Source organism: Venturia canescens, chromosome 11 (genome assembly GCF_019457755.1).
Source record: "Venturia canescens isolate UGA chromosome 11, ASM1945775v1, whole genome shotgun sequence".
Classification (NCBI taxonomy): Eukaryota; Metazoa; Arthropoda; class Insecta; order Hymenoptera; family Ichneumonidae; genus Venturia; species Venturia canescens.
In genome coordinates this window covers 6,020,217-6,041,468 of record NC_057431.1, presented here as the reverse complement: position 1 = coordinate 6,041,468, position 21,252 = coordinate 6,020,217, and the positions used below count along the sequence as shown (strand labels likewise).

General features: G+C 41.3%; 5 protein-coding genes across 6 annotated transcripts; 1 reads left to right on the top strand and 4 right to left on the bottom strand.

Moving 5' to 3' along the window:
- The first annotated feature begins 8,248 nt into the window (after positions 1–8,248).
- Positions 8,249–10,781, top strand: Ppt2 (palmitoyl-protein thioesterase 2). 2 transcript variants are annotated; one of them, XM_043431641.1, is made up of 4 exons: positions 8,249–8,536; positions 9,173–9,422; positions 9,499–9,617; positions 9,731–10,781. In XM_043431641.1, the coding sequence occupies exons 1-4, from the start codon at positions 8,390–8,392 to the stop codon at positions 10,082–10,084; spliced, it is 870 nt and encodes a 289-aa protein (XP_043287576.1). In that variant the 5' UTR covers positions 8,249–8,389; the 3' UTR covers positions 10,085–10,781. The 2 variants fall into 2 exon arrangements, with proteins under 2 accessions (XP_043287576.1, XP_043287577.1); XM_043431642.1 differs by having other exon boundaries at positions 8,406–8,536; positions 9,162–9,422.
- Positions 10,782–11,111: 330 nt separating this feature from the next.
- On the bottom strand, positions 11,112–12,281 carry LOC122418396 (venom serine carboxypeptidase-like). The gene is made up of 2 exons (XM_043432569.1): positions 11,664–12,281; positions 11,112–11,516 (listed from the first exon to the last, which is right to left on the bottom strand). The coding sequence occupies exons 1-2, from the start codon at positions 12,279–12,281 to the stop codon at positions 11,112–11,114; spliced, it is 1,023 nt and encodes a 340-aa protein (XP_043288504.1).
- A 1,427-nt stretch (positions 12,282–13,708) lies between these two features.
- On the bottom strand, positions 13,709–15,362 carry LOC122418395 (venom serine carboxypeptidase-like). The gene is made up of 2 exons (XM_043432568.1): positions 15,084–15,362; positions 13,709–14,827 (listed from the first exon to the last, which is right to left on the bottom strand). Exons 1-2 carry the CDS (start codon positions 15,360–15,362, stop codon positions 13,709–13,711), a joined length of 1,398 nt encoding a protein of 465 aa, XP_043288503.1.
- A 618-nt stretch (positions 15,363–15,980) lies between these two features.
- Positions 15,981–19,136, bottom strand: LOC122417827 (vitellogenic carboxypeptidase-like). Its single transcript, XM_043431640.1, has 2 exons — positions 18,309–19,136; positions 15,981–17,241 (listed from the first exon to the last, which is right to left on the bottom strand). The coding sequence occupies exons 1-2, from the start codon at positions 19,086–19,088 to the stop codon at positions 16,144–16,146; spliced, it is 1,878 nt and encodes a 625-aa protein (XP_043287575.1). The 5' UTR covers positions 19,089–19,136; the 3' UTR covers positions 15,981–16,143.
- On the bottom strand, positions 19,110–20,072 carry LOC122418394 (venom serine carboxypeptidase-like; the record flags this gene model as incomplete). The annotated part of the gene is made up of 2 exons (XM_043432566.1): positions 19,779–20,072; positions 19,110–19,679 (listed from the first exon to the last, which is right to left on the bottom strand). Coding segments are annotated over exons 1-2 (864 nt in total), but the record flags the coding sequence as incomplete, so codon positions are not given.
- Positions 20,073–21,252: the final 1,180 nt, after the last annotated feature.

Genomic DNA, 21,252 nt, shown 5'->3' with positions numbered 1-21,252 from the left:
AAAAAAAAAAAAAAAAAAAAAAAAAAAAAAAAATTGATAAATCGAAGAAATAATGCTAGGAAAAATGAATTCGGCAAAATAATCGTGAATTATTGAAAGAGCAGGCGAAACAGTACTGACGAAAAAATGATCATCCAAATGAATCCATATAAAAAAGTAGAGAAAGTACGGAGCCGAATGAATCGGCAAACTTACAATTAGTTCGGGCACGTTATTCCATAAATAAAAAGCAGCGGCCCGGAGTTTCTCGATGTTCAGTTGGGACATAAATAAATAAAGAAGCAATAAAGAGAAGGAGGGAGAGAGGCTGTGAACGAACAAGTGTGAAATCAGGTGCATCGATAATGCAACAGGAGCGGGCGAGGGAGGAATGCACGTCGCCGAATGTGCGCCGGCACAAACCTTAGCGAGGCCTCCGAAGCCCGCCGGAAAAAATCAATTATCCACGCCGGATGGGAGGAAAATGGGATTCATTGACGTTGCAGAAAATGGTTGTTTGCTTGGAGCTGTTGAATTGGGAGCGCGAGGCGAAGCGGCGTAATAACGCGTGGAGAAAACGCGCCGGTTTATTACGTTTCACGTGATTTATTGATCGGGGCGCGGGGCTGCGAACTTGATGGGGTCATTAAAACCGAACGTCCAAGTTCGGAGGCCCCTTAACCCCGCGGCCGAGTTCGGCGAAGACGTTTTTTCGAAGGGATCTTCCTTCGGAGCGACTTAAATCGAGCTTCGATACTTTTATTTGAAAGTATCGTTTATGGAGTAAGAATCGTCCGCGGAATTGCCGCTTCCAGGGGAGACTCGCGCTCTCCGAGGCGATGCGATAAAGAAAAAGATGCTGCGGAGCCAGTCGAACGGCAAAAAGGAACAATGGCCACGCTCCCTGGCAGGTTGATCCTCCTTGAGTAATGTTGAAATCTGGGGCGTTCCTGGGAAACGGCCAGCTGACCCAGAGCGAAAAATATCCCGCATCCGGGGAGAGAGAACCGGAGTGTGACTCGCGCCCCTTCGTCCTGCTGCTGCTGCTGCTGTTGCTGCTGCTGCTGGACGAACGAACGTGAAACTGATACGTATTTTTCTCGACGCGGTTCAATGCACGCTTTCGCACACACGGCCGAGGCGGACGGGGATGTGACAGAAGTGTGGAGGCTCTCCGGGAGGGCCGACGACAGTGAGCGATGGCGGAAATCGCGCCACGCTCACGACCCCGGCAAAGCTCCAAAGAAATTGGGGCCTCGGACGTACCCTCGGACGAAAGGGTTCCAAATTTATCGCGGTTCATTAGAAAGTCTTGATATTGATGGCGACGCAGCGTCGGATTCACTGCTCTTGCAGGAAACTCCCGGAGGACAGTCCTGAAGGAAACTCCTGGAGGAAACTCCTCGAATAAAAAACTCCTAGAAGATTAGCGAGTCCCCGTCGTCCAGGAGACGGCAAACGGACCAAAGCCCCCAAAACCCTGGACACTCGTCGCGAAATCTTCCGAAAGAGATCCCCCGCAATAGCTGAGAACGTCCCACCGCATCCAATGGACCAGCACAAACAAAGATGTCGCAGAGGCTCGATATTATAGGCTCCAAAAAAAAAAAAGAAAAGTAGACGCGAGAGCCCCTCTCGTGCGGACCCGAGCCTGAGTCTCGCTCGTAGCGTCGTCCTCGCACGTTCGAGGGTTGGGTAATGGAACATGTGATAATTTAGTATGCGCACCGGAGTTTATTTGAATTTTATTGGACCTCGAATAGAAGCGAAAGAGGCAAATCGAGATCGATCTTGAGATGAGAGAGCACGTAAATAGGCCGAGAGAGGGAGAGCGAGAGGGAGGCTGCGCCGCGTGACATTCGTACGCAGCGCCGGTTTCCATTTTCCTCAATTCGTGAGGCGATATCCTCGAGAAAAGGATGAAAAGGTTGCTCCAAGAGAGGGAGACAAAAGCAGGGAGTCGGAGATGCCACGAGATCGAAGGGTTGGTGGCCACAAGGGTGCTCTTCCGCCGGCATCGAAACGGATCGAGCGAGTGGAGCGGGGCTCAGAGCCGCGACGTTTTTCCACCGCCCTCGGCCCCCGCGGCCCTCCCGGCGCCGCGGTTTCCCGTTTCCCGGGGGGACACTTCCGCCCGACCAATATCGCCGAGTCCTCGCGCGCTCTTATCCCCCCGCCCCGGGTTCTCGCGTGCACACACATTGCGGACGCTTCCAATATCTCTCGACTTTCCGACCGGCCATGAATAAACTATTGCCGACTTTGAATATCTGAGCGCCCGAGCGACTTAAACTTCGGCTGAGCACGCCGCCTCCCGCGCGGATCTTCCCGGAGCGGGCTGTTCAAGCAGCGCGATATCGCTCGCCAATTCCTTTCGCCCCGGAACTCGCGTTCCGCCGGCGCTTTTTTCACGAGGCATGTCCTCCGACGGAATCCGTCATCCTGGGGACACTGGAAAACCCCGGCTCGCTGGTTCCATCGCCTTTATTACCGGGGCCCGCCTCCGAGCCCATTTCCGGGGTGCACCGGACCACGAACATCCTTGATTGGACCGAGCGAGCCGCTTTTTTCTCACGAACGGAGAAGAATGTCGCCCGGGAGCAATTGGACTCCGGGAGACGACCTCGCGGCACGCATCGCTGCATCCCAACGCGGAAAAGAAAAACCTCCGCACTCGAATTGCGGCCGCGATTAATGGAAAAATTCGTCATCGCGCTGCTCAAACTCCAAAAATTACGAAGCTAGTCATTTATTTTAAAAAAAAAACCTCATTTTTCCCATTTTTCAAATAATAACCAACCCATCGACTCGCTCCGGCACTCGTTTTCTTCTTGTTTCGATTCTCTACTATTTCTCTCTCCCTCCACAATTCGTGATACTTCCTTAGATTACGTTTTACGAGCAAAAAACTTGAATTCGTGCGATTTCGCTTCCTCGTGTGCTTCCTGTGTGATGATGAACATTTTTTTTACAGTTTTCAATGTCAATGTGCTCAAAATGTCCCAAAACACCGAAAAATCATATCTAAAAAAAATGTCCGGATGTGTGTGTGTGCGGGTTATGGCATTGCAAAATTCAAACGCTTATAACTCGAAAAGGATTTGAGATACAGGGCTACCGTTTTGCACTGATATTAATTTATATAAGCTCTTCATTCTCTGATAATTTTGTCGGAATTCATAAAAAAATACGAATTCTACGACGTTTTGAAATTTTCATAAAAAGAGTGTCGACGCTCTAACTTCCAAAAATTTTAAGATTTATTACTAACTTTTTTTTTATGAATAGATTATCATAATAGGAAGGTTGGTATTGGATTTGGGGAATATCGGTTGAGCGGTTTAAATTTTATGATTTTTTGAATTTTACGAAAATATGAGAGTTTTTCAAAAGATCGTCTAACCGCTTGAATTTTTGGAAATTTTTTAAGATGTCGTGTACAAGTCTGTACTTCCTCTGTACTTTCCAGCAAATAAGTTGTCGGAATTATTTAATTTCAATGTAAACAGAAAAACGATGAAAATTGAAAGTTGCAAACTGTTTTTTCTGATGGCTCGTCATTCAGTTTTTTTTTATGGATTTAAACAAAGAGATAAATTTATGTTCGTAAAAGAAGGTAGAGAAAATACATTATTTCCTTGTGTACAAAAAAAATGCTGAAAATGAAAATTTGCAAATTGCTTCCTCACAAGATGGTCGAGATGCACGATGCTCAAAGCTTCCTCTATGAGAAAGCCAAAATGCAAAATATAACACCTCATAGAGTAAGCTTTGAGCATCGTGCATCTTGACCATCTTTTGTGAGGAAGCAATTTGCAAATTTTAATTTTCAGCATTTTTTTTTAAACCAATTGAAAAAAAAAACACACACGCACACACAGAAAATGCGAAAAGTCGATAAAAATTGTGCATTAACATTCGATGAGCAAAAATCCTAAAATTTCGATTTTTTTCTTCCTTTTCATTTTTTTCGTTTTTTTTTTTCTTTATCAAAGTAGATCATGCCCGAAGAATCGTATTTTTTGGGTGTCCAAATCGAATTGATTTTTACTCCCTAATTAAGGATATGACCACTTTAAATTAATGTCAAAGTTATTAATTCGAATCGTAAATACATTTTTTTAACTCATTTTTTGGCGAATGAAATGACAAGCCATGAGTTAATCTTAAAAATCGCTTTGGAGAGCGCAAAGGGAAATGGATCAAGACAAAAATGGTAATAAAAAGACAGGAGGCTGTGACACGAATGGGCCAAGCCAAAAAGAAGCAAAATTCCAAAATAAGCAAACGTGAAGTTGTACGAGTGCTCATTAACAATTTCGTTCAATCTTTAAGGTTTTATCTTTATCTTTATTGCCAGTAAGACAATCGTCTCGAATTATTTCCCAAACCTTCGCTACGTACTTCATTGTCATTTTGTACCTTTTTCATAAACTTCGTAAAAAGCGTTTATTCGTAACGTAGAAAAATAAACGATTTTTTAAGCACAGTCCTTAAAATCCAGTGTATTTTTCTCTTTTTTCCCATTTATTTGAGCGCATTTAAGCTCTGTCGAAATTTCAAGACTTTCTTAAGAAAATCGTTTCGCGGATGAACCAGCTCAATAAAAAACCGATCGAGTCGCTCCGCCGCTCATTTTCTTATTCGATTCTCTACAATTAATTTCCCCTCGCAATTGACGGTGCTTCGTCAAAGAAAAGCCAAAATTCGTGCGATTATTATTCATCCTAAAAAACTCAACGAAAAAGTGATTTTCTCTTATCACGAAAGTGATTTTTCATTTAAAAAAAAAAAAAAAAAAAAAAAAAAACCGCACCCCGCAGTTCGCATAAAATGAAAAAAAAGAAACTCGCGCTCCGCGAGTCGAGTTTCGTCCTCAAAACTAAAAAATCCCGTCTTCCCGCGACACTCCCCGCGCCGAGACTCTTCCCCGCGCGCGGCGGCCTGTTTTCCGAATAAGAATAAAAAGGCAAATTCGAGGGGATCCTGTCAGAGTTAGGTCGTGATGTATGGGACCGCAGGAACATTGAAAACGCGCCACGGGAAATGCCACGTGCCGGTTGGAGCCCCCGGCCCCGGCGCCGCTCGGCCAGGATGCTTTCGCCACGAAGCGCCGCTTGCCTCTTCTCGCCCTCGGGCAGAGCCCTCGCCAGCATGAGTTTGCAATTCGCTTCCATATACCGCGCGAGGATTATACACGCGACAGCACGCATTCCAGTTCGTGTTTTACTGCTAAATTATTATACAGCGGCCGTCACCAATCTCGCTCGCTTCAACCCTTGCGCGGAGGCCCCTTTCTTGGCTCTCGCGGGGCGGGGGGGGGGAGGGGGGAGGGGGGGGGGTTCAGGCTTGAGGGGGAAAAAAAGTGGGAAAAGACATTTGGCGATTGAGTTTAAGGTAACCGGTGCACTGCGTGTTTGCGCTCAAATGAGTGCTAAATTTTCAAAGGGCTTTTAGACCGAGTTTAACGTACCGATTTAATGTATTTTTAGTGGATTTTCATTGCAGCGTGTCTTATTAAGGAGGTTGGATCGCGACGATACAATGTTGCAATGCTAAAGCACGTTAAAAATATTAAGAACTTCAATGTAACGAGAATTTCATAAAATTTGGTAAACATATTCTTTCAAAATATACAAGACGATATAACATTTAGCTCTCGAGTAATTGAAGACTAAAGTTCACGTGTATATAAGCATAGAGTTTACATAAATACAGTTATACATCTCGTGCATGAGAACTTCGACTTAAGGAGGGTGGATGACGAAATAAAAATAATGAGAATTTGATGAAACTTGGTGATAACATTCTTTGGCATCAAGTATACGAATAAAATTTTTTTCAAATTTTTTTACCGCATGGCTATCGCATAATTGAGCGTTAAATCGAAGTTATTATGTACGTGAACTTTAGTGTTCAATTACGCGAGAGCTATGTGGTAGAAAAATCTAAAAAAATGTATATTGTTAGATTTTTAGAGAATACATTTAGCAAATTTTATGAAATTCTTGTCATTTTAAAATTCTTAATATTTTTAACATGGTTTAGCATGGCAACATTGTATCGTCGCGATACGCCCTCCGTAACGCTCAATTGTTCGATAACCATGTGGCAAAAAAATTGTATTTGTACGCTCGATGTGAAAGAATGTTATCACCAAATTTTATCAAATTCTCATTATTTTTATTCCGTTATCCACCCTCCTTAATTAAGGGGAAACATCGGTGTGAAGGAAAGAAAAAATCCATTTTTTTTTTTAGATTGTTTTGGCCTTTGAGAATATGCGTACAAATGTTGAAATAATATTGAGATTAAAAGTATTCGAAATCGAGGCCAAGTGCGTCGAGACTCTCAGAGCCTCGTGTGCGGGGCCGAACGGATCCCGGACGGGTTTTTCTCGAAAGCATTTTTTTTGACGTGGTTGGCAGCATAATTCGGTCAAATTTTCTCGAATCGACTTCGTTCAAAAGGGATTAGAGTGTTTTTTTTTCAAATTATTTACTTTTTTTATTTATTAATAATTGACTGCAAAAGTTTTGTGTAAAATTTGAATTCTTTTTTTTTCATGGCCGCCATTTTTTTGTAATCAAGATTTTCAAATTTCCTACCGAGCTCAGGGAGCCTTTTTCTCAGACGCCGTTTTGCGAGCGCTCCTCTGCTCGATAAAATGTACTGAAAATACGAAAAAATTTCGTCGTATACTTCGTTACTTCAATAATTAATACAAAAAAGTGCATATGATTTAATCGAGGCATATTTTAAAAAAAAAATCCCAAAAATACCTCGTTTTTCTGCCTGTCACACTGATATTCCCCCTTAAAATGTAAAAATATGAAAAACGATAGTTTTTCAAAAGGATCAACTGATGAATGCAAGTTTCCATGATGACACATTTTCACTGGTATTCTTCAAAGAACAATCTGCCTTTTTTCATCGATTTTATTGTAACAAGTCTCATTTTGTTCCCCCAACGAATCTACGAATCCATCATTTTGTTGTTTTTTTAACTCAATCGTTTCGGTATTGCAGCTATAATTGTTGACTGAGTGAAAAAGCTTTGGCATCCGTTATTTCTGAAGGTGTGAATTTTAAGAAAAATCTACGTGGTGAATTCGTAGAGGATTAGTTGAGGAACAAAATGAGACTTGGTGCAACAAAATTGGTTAAAAATATTTTTTAAATTATTTTATAAATTTTATAATTATATTTATAAATTTATGAATCATTATAAATAAATAAATAAATATAAACAAATAATGAAATATCATAAAAAATTTAATAAAAAGAAAAAAAGATTTTTTGAAAAATACCGGTAAAAATGTGTCATCATGGAAATTTGCATTTATCGGTTGATGGCTTTGCAAAACTATCGTTTTTCATATTTTTTCACGATAATAAAATACGCTTTAATGCATACCTACTGACGATAAGTTTAATCGGTAAGTTAATGATTAGTGGAAAACGAAAAATCAAATTTTGAAAGAAAAAATAAAAAAAAAAAAACATTCACTAAGAAAAGCGAATCGTAGGAAAACCCAAAAAAAATGAAAAATACTAAAATTGCGATGTTGTGAAAGAAAACAAAAAATAAGTCACCGAATTTTTTGTCGAATCAACGCTTTTAGGGAGGAAACGAAAGAATTTTCTTTCGGAGGCAGGAACGAGATGATAAATCGCATTGCTCAACCTTTCTTAACGATTGTCGGTCAAAGTATGGCCTGAATCGATGTACCGGCATTTATAACCCCCGCCGTTTAGCAAAAATATTTTTTTCTCGTTACCGACCGTAGGTCACTTACCGACCGTCGGTATACAGATGACTCCCGCAACGAATGGATGAATCGAATGATCGCCGAAAAATTTTAACGAACGAATATATGTGAAAAAAATGATTCATCCTGATTCTGATAACTGAAAACTGAAATTATTCTAAAACGGAAGGGGTGGTTGAAACTATGAAAATAAATTTTTAATCCGGGAGATTATAGTCCCTGAAATAATTCCAGAGCAAACGTCAATAACATCGCTGTAAAGTGAATAAAAACAAACAAAAATATTCACATTTTACAAAAGATCGAAAACTAAAATACGAAATAATAATGAAATTAATATTATCTTCGTGGTCCATCTAAATCCATTCTCACGAATTTGTAAAAATATGTTATCCGCGAAAAATCGAACTTGCTTATATATACACAACTATGAGAAAGAGAGTGACTGACCTTGAAAACATCCTGCTGACTGCTGACTTGCTGAACAGCTGAGCTGGACAGTCCAACATATTCGCTTTCGCGGGACTCGCGATACTTGCGACGCTCACGACGACGTCCCGCGTAAAAGTCATCGTTTTTTATTTTTATTTTTTTATTATTTATTGTCTCGGTGAATCGTTTCAAACTATAAGATAACAATGTATCTAAAGTATTGTTTACTAGTAATATTATTCGAAATATTTGGAGGCTGCGAAAGCGCTTTACCGTACAGGCCCGTTGTTGTCATTCATGGGGTTCTCACGGGCAGTGACAGTATGGAAATAATAAGCGATCGCATTCAGGAAGTGAGTCTCATTGTTTTCCGGGTTCCTTTCAATCCATAATTGTTAGACGAATGACGACGACGACGAGGGGCACATGAATAAGGAGACTAAAAACCTTACACTTCTCTCTTCGCGTCTTTAGTGTTCTTCGAAATTTTAGAATTATTCCATTACATTTTTTAACAGCTCAAAATCATTTTTCTAAGGAAAGTTAATGTTTTTTTTACACGTTCTCGTCTGAAACGAAAAATTAAACAATTAATTCGTCAATCATTTACTCGCAACACAGATCTTTTGTTTTTCCAGTGTCATCATCATCATGAATTTAAAAAGTAGTGAGACTTACGAAAAAAAATTACGTTTTTTTGGAAAACTTACACTTCGATTGTTAATAAAAATTTTTCAATCCTGATTTTCAGTGACGCATTCAAGTTTACCTGAAAAAAACACAAGTGACAAAAGTTTCTTAAGCCTATATTTGATTAGCAAAGTCATTGAGGCAGAATCTATTGACTCTGAGTATCTTTGAAGAGTAAACACAGTGGTTGATCAACTTGAGAAACTTTTATTTTTAACTCTTCAGCTCAGTTCCATAGAAGGAAATTAGAATAATTGAATGGGCAAAAATGAAAAATGAATAAAACAGTGAATTTTCAGATTCATCCAGGAACGCAAGTTTTTAATACTCCAAGATACGCAGGATGGAGCAGTTTAGAACCAATGTGGCATCAAGTAGAAGAAATAGGCTCAGACGTGATGGCGATAGCAGCAGCATTTCCAGAGGGAATAAATTTGTTGGGTTACAGTCAAGGCGGCTTGATAGCGAGAGCCATTTTGCAGAGATTTCCTAACCACAACGTGCGCAATTTTATTTCGCTGAGTTCTCCACAAGCAGGACAATTTGGCAGTGAGTTTTGAAGCTTTTTTTAAGCGATTTGAGCCAAGAAGTGAACTTTTTGTGAGTGCGCATTATGTATTTTCAGCCAAATTTCTGCATTTATTCTTCCCGGATCTTGTCTGTGAAACAGCCTACGAACTGTTTTATTCAAAAATCGGACAGCACACAAGTGTGGGGAATTATTGGAACGATCCTGACCATCAAGTAATTTTTTTCTCCCTTACCCAAGCAATCTTTCAATCGGATAAACAACGAATGATCAAAGATTCTGATTTTTTGGCACAAATTGATTGACAAATTTGTTCTCCTTGTTCCAGAAACTCTACTTCGAGTACAGCAAGTTTTTACCATTCGTAAACAACGAGGAGCTCTCGTCAAACTCAACGGACTTCAAAGCGGCTCTGACCAAATTAAAGCGCATGGTTTTGATCGGTGGCCCGGATGACGACGTCATAACGCCCTGGCAGAGCAGCCAGTTTGGATATTTCGATTACAACAAAACGGTCGTCGAGATGAAAGATCGTGAGATTTATAGGAAAGATGCGATAGGCCTGCAGACCCTCGACAAAGCTGGAAAATTGAAGCTCCACACAGTGCCTGGAATCAAACATTTTCAATGGCACAAAAACGTCTCGCTCGTCGATTTATATATACTACCGTATCTCGATTGAACTAGAAGAAATTTCATAACGAACAACAAAGGCGATACTTGCCTAAGTTTATCGAAGGCTCGAATATTTCATAATTTAACTTCAAGGGCTTACGTAGAAGCAAACGTGTCAAAAACGAGATTAATTTGATGCTGTTTTTTCACATAAATTAACGAAAAGTAGGCAAAACTTCGATTCTGAAATTTCGATCGAAAAAACGAAAAACTTTAAACGCCAATCCCTTTTAGACTGATTTTGCAATGCTACGGTGATCTGAATACCAAAATAAATATCCGTTGTTGAAAGTTTTTCCTTTTTTTGCGTAAATGAGTAAAAACTACGTTCGTTCATCCGAAGGATTCTCCACAATATTGTGTCAAATAACTTTCGATGATCTGCATTATCCACAAAGAAAGCAATGAACGAAAAACCTTTTGTAAGTTTTCGTAGACTTTTGAAAACGTAGTACGCGAACTCTGTGATCGATCGAAAGACTTTTGGTACAAATTTATGAATTAAGAATAATGAACTAACGATTTCAGAATCGGTACGTTTGATAGAAAATTCAATGTTCAATGTTTCAACGAAACTAAATGTAACGTTGGTAAAAATGTATTTATCGAGGTTCGAACAAAGTGCAAGATGCATGACATTTTATACGCAACATGAACAAAACGTTGACCACAAACGTCAAATAAAAATCATTTTGGCATATCAATCTTTCGTTTTGGTTGGTTGTCTCCAGGGTGATCCCGAGATGAAATCCTCCAAAATTCTATGCTCAAAGTAGCCAAGATTTTTTCAAAATTTTTTGAGCGATCGAAAAGCTCGAAAATTCTATAACAAATGAACAAAATAATTGGATTTTTCCATTGCAGTAGTTCGGCGAACAAAATCGAGGGAATTCAGTGGAAAATTCGAGGGATTCGATGATGCGAGTTTAACAGCATTTGCAGCAATTCAATTTAACTGGTAAGTTTATTGAATTTTTATGTACAAAAGTTTCTAAAAAAAATATTCGATAAAAGCAGCGTAAAAATGGTTATTTTCAGAGCGATTCCCCGGTGAATTTCTCCAAGAGTTCGAGAATCCTTTCCGGTTGGTCGAGAGAGGGAAAATGTCCGGCATTTCTGACGGTGACTTCGACGAGGTTGCCGAATTTTTTGACGTAGCCGGCGAGTTCCCCATCGCTGGTTCGCCAGTGCTGTCTCCGAACAGTTCTGAATTCCTGGGCACCGGACCAGCTCAAATTCCCGAGGTAATTTTGGACCGAGACGGAACTGCAAACAACGTCGAGGTTCCCGGTATAAATGAGGACTCGATAGTCCTGGAGGAGGGAAGCGACCAAGTGGACCTGAGAACGCGTAAGGTCGTCTTCGAGGTACTGCCTGACTTGGTGGGACACGAACGTAAAGTTATTGTTGCCGACGTGGAGGGCGCGACGTACGTCGGCCTGGTCGAGCCACGAGAGAAGGCTTCCGGGACGTCGCGTAGAAACTGGTCGTCGAGAACATTGAAATTGAAATCGTACCCGGTTAAATTGGTGAAAAGACTGTTTGGCGTTCCGATTCATGATGATTTTCTTGACGACTTAGTAAGCCGCGGCGTGTTGGTCCTGGAGGATTAAATCTCGGGTTTGTTGCTCCAGGGCGAGGAACTCGTCTCTACCGTTGGCGTCGACGAGTCCGAGGGCGTAGAGGAATTCGCCGTAGACGAGCTGGTTCAAGGGGTCCGTGAAACCGTTCGCGATCACCATTCCCTTTAAATTGATCTTCTTGTCCTCGCTCGCATCAACGTTGTGCACGTGGATCGCAGAGGAAAGCACCGGAACAAATTTACCGGCGTATGATTCACCGGTCACGAAGAAATCGTTTCCCCGAAGCGCTGGGAACAACTGAAAAAATTGCAACATCGCTTGGAGCAACTCGTCGCCGATTTGGGGCTGGGACCTCGCGTAAGCCTCCTCCGAATCCGTGAAACTCCAACCCGTCCCCACCGGACTGTCGATGTAAATCACGTTGTGCTTCTTGTTCCAGGAAGCGATTCGCGTCTCAAGACTACCGTTCAATGCCACCGAGAATGGACCGTGCTCCATTAGCAAACCCATCGCCATACTCAGCCCCGGGCCACCTGGAAGAAACAGTAGGACAGGCGCACTCGCCGAATTCTCCTGCAATCGAAATTTTCCAATTTTATCCTCGACCAGCCTTGAAGCCATCGTCGATCAAAATAGTGTAGAGGGACGTTGGTCTTGGGATGAGAAAACCTCTCCTCGTTGTACAGAGCTCGCAACTCATGCGCAAAGAGTTGGAACCTAATCGCAAACATGAAGTATTCGAAGACTCGACATTTCGGTTCAACACTTGAAGCATGAAAAAAATGATTGTTTCATAAAAGAAAAAAAATCATAAGAAACCGAACGACTTGCTGCCTCGTTTCTCCTGTTTTCACCTGTGTTTGAGTCGGGACGTGGCAATCCGTGAGTCACAAGTTGATTCGAAATATTTCGAAATCGACATCGATAAACGTCGAAATCTTGAAAATGTGAATAAAAATGTGCCATGCGTCTTAAATTTTGTTCGAAATGTTTCAGCACGTGGATATTCGTCGTTGATAGAAAATCTGCAATCCTTGGAACGTGGCATCCCACGGATTCTCCTCACCGAAACGAGATTCTGGTCCCCCTCGAGCCACAGTAATTTCTGTCAACGAGATTGCCAACGAAGAGCGATCACAAATTCTTTCAAACGCAGAATTGCTCGCCGATAAGTCACGTCATTGAAGCGGCTGAACCTCAGCGGACAGATGGGACCCAGAATTGAGTCGCAAAACAAAAAAACTTAATAATGAATTATGATTTAATTACAATATTAGCAAATCATTTATTCCGAAGATCAAAATATTTATATTTTTTTATAACATCAAAACGTAATTCATTGCTAGAGCGATCCGTCGACAAATTATTCTAAAAGTTTCAGAATCCAAGTCGGCTGATCATGGGAAACGTAATGTCCAGCCTTTCTGACGAGGACTTCGAAAAGATTGCCGAATTTTCGGACGTAACCAGCGTGATTGGCAAAGGACGTCGAGACTACCGGAGTAAACGAGAAACGGGTAATAGGCGAGGTGGAACGAAGGTCCGAATAAGTAGGACGATTTTTTCGATTTTTCTTCTTCCATTGGTCTTTGCTGGAAGCTTGAGATTATGAAATTCACTCGAAGCAGGAAAGCCTCCAAAATGAAGTGTTTCCCCATGCACCGTTACTTCGTTACTATTGAATTGAATTGAAGCAATCAGTAGAAATTTCACAACTCTTCGAACCTGATAAATCTTTCGTGTGAGTGATAACGAATCAGAAAATGCTCTTCCCGGCCGGAAAGTGCGTACTTTCGGCTAGGGGAGCAAGAAAATAATTTTTTAATAGTTTGTGTATGAAATCTCATTTTTTTATTGGGATGACACTAATTAGTAATTTAATTATTTAATTAGTAATATGCTGTACAATGAATCCCATTTTTCCATAATTTGTTAATGTTAAAGAATTTTTTGTTCGTAACACTTTTTTACAATTTTAGACAAATCGCTGAGATCATAAATGAAGTAAAAATTCCACTGTGAAATATCGAGTGTTGGTGGTGACCTCGTTATTTCTTAAAGCTATCCTTGGTCCATTTTTTCAAGACAATTAAAACTTTATCTGAATTCTGATCTGTGATCCAATGATCAGACTCCTCGATCCAAAGGTAAGCTAAATTGCCGCCTCTTTTCAGTCTTTCTTTTCCTTCGATATAGTTCTCGGATTCTTGAATTGGAGAATTTTTGTATTCGCTAGCGCGAGACCAAGTCAATTTGGAAAGATAATTTTCGATGTTTTCAGGTAAGCAATAAGTGTCACCGTAAGAGGAAACGATGAGAACTCGATAGTAATTGAGGAGGGTAGCGAGTGTTTGGGCCTGGGACCGGGTTATGTCGGCCTCGAGGTGGTTCCTTACTGGTTTAGAAACTGCGGTGAATGCACGATTGCCGACGTGAAGGCTGTGTTGGATGTCGCGGCGTTGCAAGAACTTGAATAAATTCTCGTTATCCGATAATCCGTTGCTCACTAGGACGTTGAAGGGGAAATTAAGGAGGAGATCGTCTCCCCAGGAGCAGCTGTGCTTGGCTTGAAACGCTTCGGTGGCTTTGTAAGCCTGAAGATGTTTATTCGCGTTTATGAAAGCTCTGACGTCTTTCTCCATCTCGAGAAAATCGGATTTGCACTCGACTTCGATGAGCTGTTCATCCAACAGTGGCTTACTGTAAACGAGTTGGTTAACCGGATCTACGTAACCATTGAAGATGAAAATTCCCTTCAAATTGATGGCGCTCGAAGACTTCGCATTCGCGTTGTACAAGTGAATCGCGTGGCCGAGGGCTGGAATAAATTTACCGGCGTAATTGCTGCCGGCCAAGAAGAAATCGTTGTCCCGGAGCTGGGGATTCAGTTGGAAAAATTGAATCAAAGCTTCGCGTAAGTTGGCGGCGACTTGATCGTCGTTCGTCGAATAACCCTCCTCGGAATTAGTGTAACTGAAACCGGAACCGACCGGGCTGTCTATGTAAATAACGTGATACGTTTTGTGCCAGGACAACCGCCGAATATTTACGGAGGCGTCATCCTCATCTATGTATATTGGACCGTTCTCCGTGAATAAACTGAGCATGGAACTGACGCCCAGACTACCCTGGAGGTACAGGATTACCGGAGCGCTTTTCGGATTCTCCTGGAAACAAAAAAAAATCCTCGTTTATCGTCGCAGTTTGACAGGTGAACTCAGATCAGCTCAGTGGAGCATCGTTGCTCCTTAGTTATTTTCCTAATCGTTAATTCATTGAATTTCAGACATTTCATGGCTCTTCTAACCGTGATAAACCATGAGGATTCTGCTGACATGATCTCAACGTGGGCTTAAGAGGCCACTGAATGGAATGATTGAAAAACGAAAAATCTTCCGAACAAGCAGCAAAGTTACTACTCACCTCAGCAGCGATGTGCCAGAAGAACAAATTGGAATCGAAGCTCTTGTTGACCGTAAAGTAACCGGCGTAACTTTCAAAGTTAAAGTCTCGATGAGTAACTTTGGCCGCGTCCCTTGCGGAGGCGGCCTGTCCGGCCTCGAGAAGGGGCGTCAAATGAAGTGGTTCTTCGACTCCAAAATTACTACTCGTGGGGAAATGAGAACGACTCGAAACTTTGGCGGATGTTACAAGGAGAATAACGAGGATCGATGCCCCGCTGAGATTCACACGGAAACTCATTTTGACTATGATTTTTCGTCACTTCGAATGAAACTCCTGACAAACTGCTTGATAAATCGAATATTCAATATCGACGTAGAGCGAAAATTTAATCGTTTTGATTCGCTGCTCGGATATCGCGGCCTTATAAACCCAAAATTTCGGACGAGTGAAAAGGGAAGTAGCTTGATATGCTAATCAACGACTACGTAACTACGAATCTTTCCAACTGTGTAAATGATAAACCCACAGAAGTAGAAGCTTTCGAAAAACGAAGAGTCAATACAAGCAGCTGAAACTCAAAACCGTTAACATCGTTTCAACCAATTTCAATGAACGCTGCGAACGTTTCATAATCTATCCCGGAAAGCCGTGGCTCATTTCTATTGAAATCGAATGATTAGACGTCCGCCGCTACGAGAATAGGTGATGACAAAATTTCTCGGAGTAACACCTCGCGCCTCGGCACCCAGCAAAATGTGATGTAATCCTAACGAGACGAACGCCTTTTTCGGTATTTTTTTCCTCATTCGTCATCAACGATGTTTATCGGATCAAGGAAAACCCCAAAAAATAAGGCAACTCGAGGTTTTTTCCTTCTTAAATACAGCATTATTTTAAGTTAATCGCTATTACTAATAACAAATAAAAAGAATTTTATTTCCCTTGAAAGTCGGACAAAAAGTAATAATTTTATAAGTTCATAGATTCTATTAATTAATTATTGAATAGTAAAATCACAAGATGAAGATACCACAGCGAATATTGATTTTTTGGACGCAGTGGCCGTCGTTGTTTATTCCTACAGCGATCCAGCGACGAAACCATTCAATATTTCGGGACTCAAATCTTGATTGTTCTCAAAGATCCAATTTCCAAGTCTGTCTAGCTCCAGCAACGTGAGATTGCCGAATTTTTTTAATTTGCACTCGGTTTTAGATGTAAACTTCTCGGTCATTTTTATATCAGCGAAATTCGGAAAATCCGGAATGATTTCACGAAGGTAACCTCGGACGTTCGTATATGGACAAATGGAGTCCGCCCGACCAGAAAGTATGAGGACTCGGTAATGATTGAGGAGTACTTTGAGTGTTTCAGCCTGGGACCGAGTAATGTCATTCTTGAGGTGATCGAATACTGGTTGAGAAAAATTTGCGAAGGCACGATTGCCGACGTGGAGGATTCGACGGATGTCCGTCCGGTTCAAGAACTTGATTAATCTATCGTATTCCGACTCATCCTTGGGTCCAAGGGCGGTGAAGGGAAAATCAAGCATGGGATCTTTCCCCCAGTCGCAGACGCCTTTTTCGCGAAATCTTAGGGTGGCTTCGGAAGCCTCGTAGTGTTTATCCTTGTTTATCAAATCGTGGACTTCTCTCTCCATCGTGAGAAACTCGGATTTGCATTCGTCAGTGATGATATCATCCGACAGAGGCGTAGTATAGTTGAGTTGTTTCAACGGATTTACGTAACCATTCGAGATCAACATCCCTCTAAAATTGATTTTTCTCGACGATATCGCCTTCTCGTTGTACAAGTGAATCGAGTGACCGAGGGCTGGAATGAATTTACCGGCGTAATTGTCACCGACCAAGAATAAACCGTTCTTCCGGAGCTGTGGATGGAGTTTGAAAAGTTGAATCAAAGCTTCGCGTAAGTTGGCGGCGACTTGAGCATCGCTCGTCGAATAACCCTCATCGGAATCCGTGTAACTGTAACCGGCACCAATCGGACTGTCTATGTAAATAACGTGATTCGTTTTGTGCCACGACGACAAACTCTCCTCGACAAAACCATCTCGTATGGTTACCGGACCATTGGCATTGAATAATTTGAACAACGAACTTCTTCCCAATACACCGTGGAGGCACAGGATTACTGGAGCAGTATGCGGCTTCTCCTGAAAAATATAATCGTTCATCATCACAATTTTTTAGGGTGGGGGTCGAATTTTTACTTTTATTTTTTACTTTTATTTTTTACTTTTTTTTTTTTATGATTTTTTTTTTTTTTTTACTTTTATGATATCACCTCATTGGACCTAAGTTATAGTTTCTTCTTTGTTAAAAAATCAGTTTATAAAATGCTTTGTTTGTTTGTTTTCAGACGTTCTATTATGGCTCCTCCAACAGTGATAAACATTGGGATGCTGAGAATAAAACCTCAGAGGGACCTCGACCCAGTATTCGTTGAAATTTGAGCTTACATCTGGCATTGAAAAAATGATGAAACACGGATGGGCATAAAATGTTGGAATGACTGAAATTTCGAAGGACTAAAATCTCGAGTTTAGAAACATCGAATGAGAATATGAAGACAGATGAATTCGACTAGAGCTTTGAATGCTGAAAATAAATAAAGTAGAAACTACAAGGTTCGAAGCACGTTTACGTCGAAAATTGAATGTAACAATCGCCTATAGAACGACGACTGAGATATCGATTTTCCGAAAATTTGACTATCGCTCTTTCCATTCATAAATTACTAGAATTTGCGATACTGTGAATATACAGCGGAGCTCAAAATACACGCTCTTACTCAGACTCGCCATTTTGACTTTCGCCTTTTCGTGCCATCGCTATTCTGCATATCCAAGTTTTATAGCCTCGAAAAGTACACTTTCGATTTTTTGCTACTCTCTATTCTGGTCTGTCTAAAAACAACTGCTCTCCATTTTGAATTCGAAAATATGAATTTTTGACATTCCTATGGTCTGTTAAAATTGCATTCGAAATGAAAACTACCGAATAGTCGGTCGGAAATAAGAATTACTTATTTTTCTCCAATCTGATACTAAAACTCCTAAAATTTCGAAATATCGACCGTTCTAAAATTTGGTTATTTGACACATTGAATCCTACCCTTTCAGAGATGTCGTCTACAAAGTCGGACGCCTCCATGCCTAGCAGAATTGGAGGAAAGCATTTGAAAAGAAGGCTCGCCAAAGGATCAAAATGGGATACTCACCTTAGCGACGACGTACCAAAAAAACAAATTGGAATTGAATTTTTCGTTGACGTTTATGTAACCAGCGTAGCTGTTGAAAGGGAAAATCTTCGATGGAGCGACGAAGCTTCGGTAAAGCGCACAGAAACGGCCTTCTTTTTTCATGCAAGATACTACGGACACTGGTTTCTCCTCGTTAACTCCGAACGAGTCTTCGGTGAATGCCTCTAGGACACTGACAACGTTTTTTTCGTTATCAACGGAGATCAAGTGTCCAGAATTATCGAGAAGCATTTCAGTGAGCCGTCCCGCTTTCACTATGCTGCCAATGACTTCGTCCTTTTCGTCTCGCCAATCAAGCCTTTTTGTATCTCGATACGCGTCCCCGACGTCCCCGGATAACGTCGAAAGATAAGAGACGACGAATTCATGAGGGCAACTCAAGTCCTTCTTACCGGTTAAGATGAGAAATCGATACTGAGAAAGGAGTTTTTCAACAGTAGAGAGGTGAGACTCGGTTATGTTGTGGACTAGGCGATTCTTCAACTCCATGGAGTTCTGTGTGAAGGCTTTGCTGCCGACATGGAGGGCCTTAGCTACGTCGGAACGATTGAAGAACTCGGATATGGCTTCGTTGAGGTTTTTGAAATCGGATGGAACGGAATTCCAGGGAAACTTGAAGGTGTACGAATTCTGTACATTAAATTTATTAATGACGTTTTGCATCGGTGCCTCCTTAAAGAAACGCTCGGCACTTTCAAACGCCTCCTTGTGTTGTTTCCTCGAGATTAAGGTATTCATTTCTGTTTCCCAAGTGTCAAAAGGTGTTTTCTCAGACAGTACAATTTTCTTCATATCCAAAAAGTATTGGGCGTACTTAAGCTGAGTCTCCGGATGTGTATAGCCGTTAGCGATAACTATTCCTTGCAATTTGATTTTTTTGTTATCGTTGGCAAATCCAAGCATATATTTCGAGTGCTTCTTCGCTGCGGTCTCCATTTCAATTTCATGGAAATTGTAGTCCTGAATGCATAATGCTACCTCGGGGATTAATTTACCGGCGAAGGTTTCACCAGCCAGGTAAAAATCGTTTTCTCGAAGGTGAGGAAACATTTGGAAATATTGTAGCACCGCTTTGCAAACCCTGTTCCCGACTTCTTTCAGGGTCTGTGGATAACCAGTGTCCTTCTCCGTGTAACTGAAACCCGATCCGACCGCACTGTCCATGTAAATCACATGATGTTTCTTGTTCCAGGATTCTTCTCGCAGCTCCAAGCTGCTGCCATCCGAGTTCACCGAGAATGGACCATTTTGGGCGAATAAAGTGTAGAGCGATGACACTCCAAAAGCAGACTCGATGTACGCGATCACCGGAGCGCCCACCGGATCTTTCTGCAAATATTTACATCTTTTTTCTCCTCGTTTGAGCCTTTTTTTAAATATTGCAACCGCGCTCAAGTGAAACTCTCGAGGTCCAACAATAATTCTTACCTTCGAAGGAAAATACCAGAAGAACAAATGATTTGGATCTTCATCAGCACCGACGCTGAAGAAACCAGCGTAGCTTTTGACTTTCAGCATCTCCGGATGGTAAACGTAAGCTCGCCATTTTGCCTCACTGATTTTCCCAGCCTGTATTAAAGGCGTTAGGAGAAGCGGCCCTCCACTGGCGGCACGCTTCCCTCGCCAACTCGAGTTCGAATAACTCGATTCGCTTCCAATCGGTACTCGGACTACAAGGATTGTGAGTACCAATATCACTCCCAAAGACTTCCCCGAGCCCATGACTTTTCTTCTGCGTCTTTCGACTTCACAAGATTTATCACTGAGCTGCTAAACTGCTTGACAATCGGGAACTCACTTGCAACTTTCGTTGCTCCGAATCGCCCCTCCAATCTCTTCAGCTTTTATACTTTTTGCAGCCCGCTGGAGTGGGGCGACGAAAGATGCGAGGCGTCAGCCAATTATTTTGTGGCATAAATTCAATAATTCGAGGCTACAAATCTTTTTTGGTGGATTCAAACATTTTTTTTTTTTTGCAGGCATCTCGTATTTTGGGAAGATATTTTTTCAACGGGGACACCATGATTTTCTTCTTCGCAGGAGCAAACGAAATTTATGAGTTTGTAGAACGATTCGATTGAATCGAAACGCGTGATCGCGCTTGTAGAATTCTTATAATCGAGCTTTTTCGAAACGCTCTTTTGAAATGTCCGTCTGACGTACGACACGTGCCGAAGGCCACGAGCATTTTGTTACTTTATTCGAAAAATTTATCGCGCGATACATAAACATAATTAAGATTTCGTAAGACTGCGCGCAGTTTTGAGACGTGCCGTTTCCAGAGTTCTCGTCGTCAACGAGATTTCGATCCTTTTCAGCCAATTCATTGTTCTACTTTTTCAGTTTAAATCCTTTATTCACCTGGAAAGAGGTGGTGTCGATAACGCACGTTCGTTCGATTCGCCGGATGCATGTGCGCAGATCCAGATAATGTTGAGCTCGTTTGAAAATCTTTGAAAAACAAGAAAAGCCGAGATAAACTTTCATAGAAATAGCGTTCATTCGTTCCCGTATAAAGGCTTTTTTCTTACAACGAATTCACGAAGTCAGAGATTCTCCTTGAAATAAATTAAAATGTAAAAAAAAAAACTTTGCAATAATGCTTTGCCACGAAAAAGTTCGAGATTCAATCGCGAATAAAATTTGAAATTTGTTGAGGATCGTTTTTTATAATTTCAAGGTGAGAATGACCGCGAATTTGGAAAGCCTCGAGCGACCATAAGGAAAAGCAAGACTGCAGACATTTTGTGCTATTTATAAATGGAAAAAAAAAAAGTTTCGTTGAGACGAAAAATCTCTCATTGAAAACCAAAGTTTCAATCGTTTCTGCTGGTTCCTTCTGCCTTATAAAACTAATTGAAATTGACCATAAGAATTTTTTTACTGGGTCACACTTGCGCTG

Bases quoted from the DNA above. Each gene is read 5' to 3' on its own strand.
- Ppt2 (XM_043431641.1), top strand. From the start codon at position 8,390: ATGTATCTAAAGTATTGTTTACTAGTAATATTATTCGAAATATTTGGA. The intron at 8,537-9,172 runs GTGAGTCTCATT...GTGAATTTTCAG, and splicing joins TAAGCGATCGCATTCAGGAA to ATTCATCCAGGAACGCAAGT. The intron at 9,618-9,730 runs GTAATTTTTTTC...TCCTTGTTCCAG, and splicing joins GGAACGATCCTGACCATCAA to AAACTCTACTTCGAGTACAG.
- LOC122418396 (XM_043432569.1), bottom strand. From the start codon at position 12,281: ATGGCTTCAAGGCTGGTCGAGGATAAAATTGGAAAATTTCGATTGCAG. The intron at 11,517-11,663 runs GCTTACTAAGTC...TGGCTCGACCAG, and splicing joins TCCAGGACCAACACGCCGCG to GCCGACGTACGTCGCGCCCT.
- LOC122418395 (XM_043432568.1), bottom strand. From the start codon at position 15,362: ATGAGTTTCCGTGTGAATCTCAGCGGGGCATCGATCCTCGTTATTCTC. The intron at 14,828-15,083 runs GTGAGTAGTAAC...TTTTGTTTCCAG, and splicing joins TCTGGCACATCGCTGCTGAG to GAGAATCCGAAAAGCGCTCC.
- LOC122417827 (XM_043431640.1), bottom strand. From the start codon at position 19,088: ATGAATACCTTAATCTCGAGGAAACAACACAAGGAGGCGTTTGAAAGT. The intron at 17,242-18,308 runs GTGAGTATCCCA...TATATTTTTCAG, and splicing joins TTTGGTACGTCGTCGCTAAG to GAGAAGCCGCATACTGCTCC.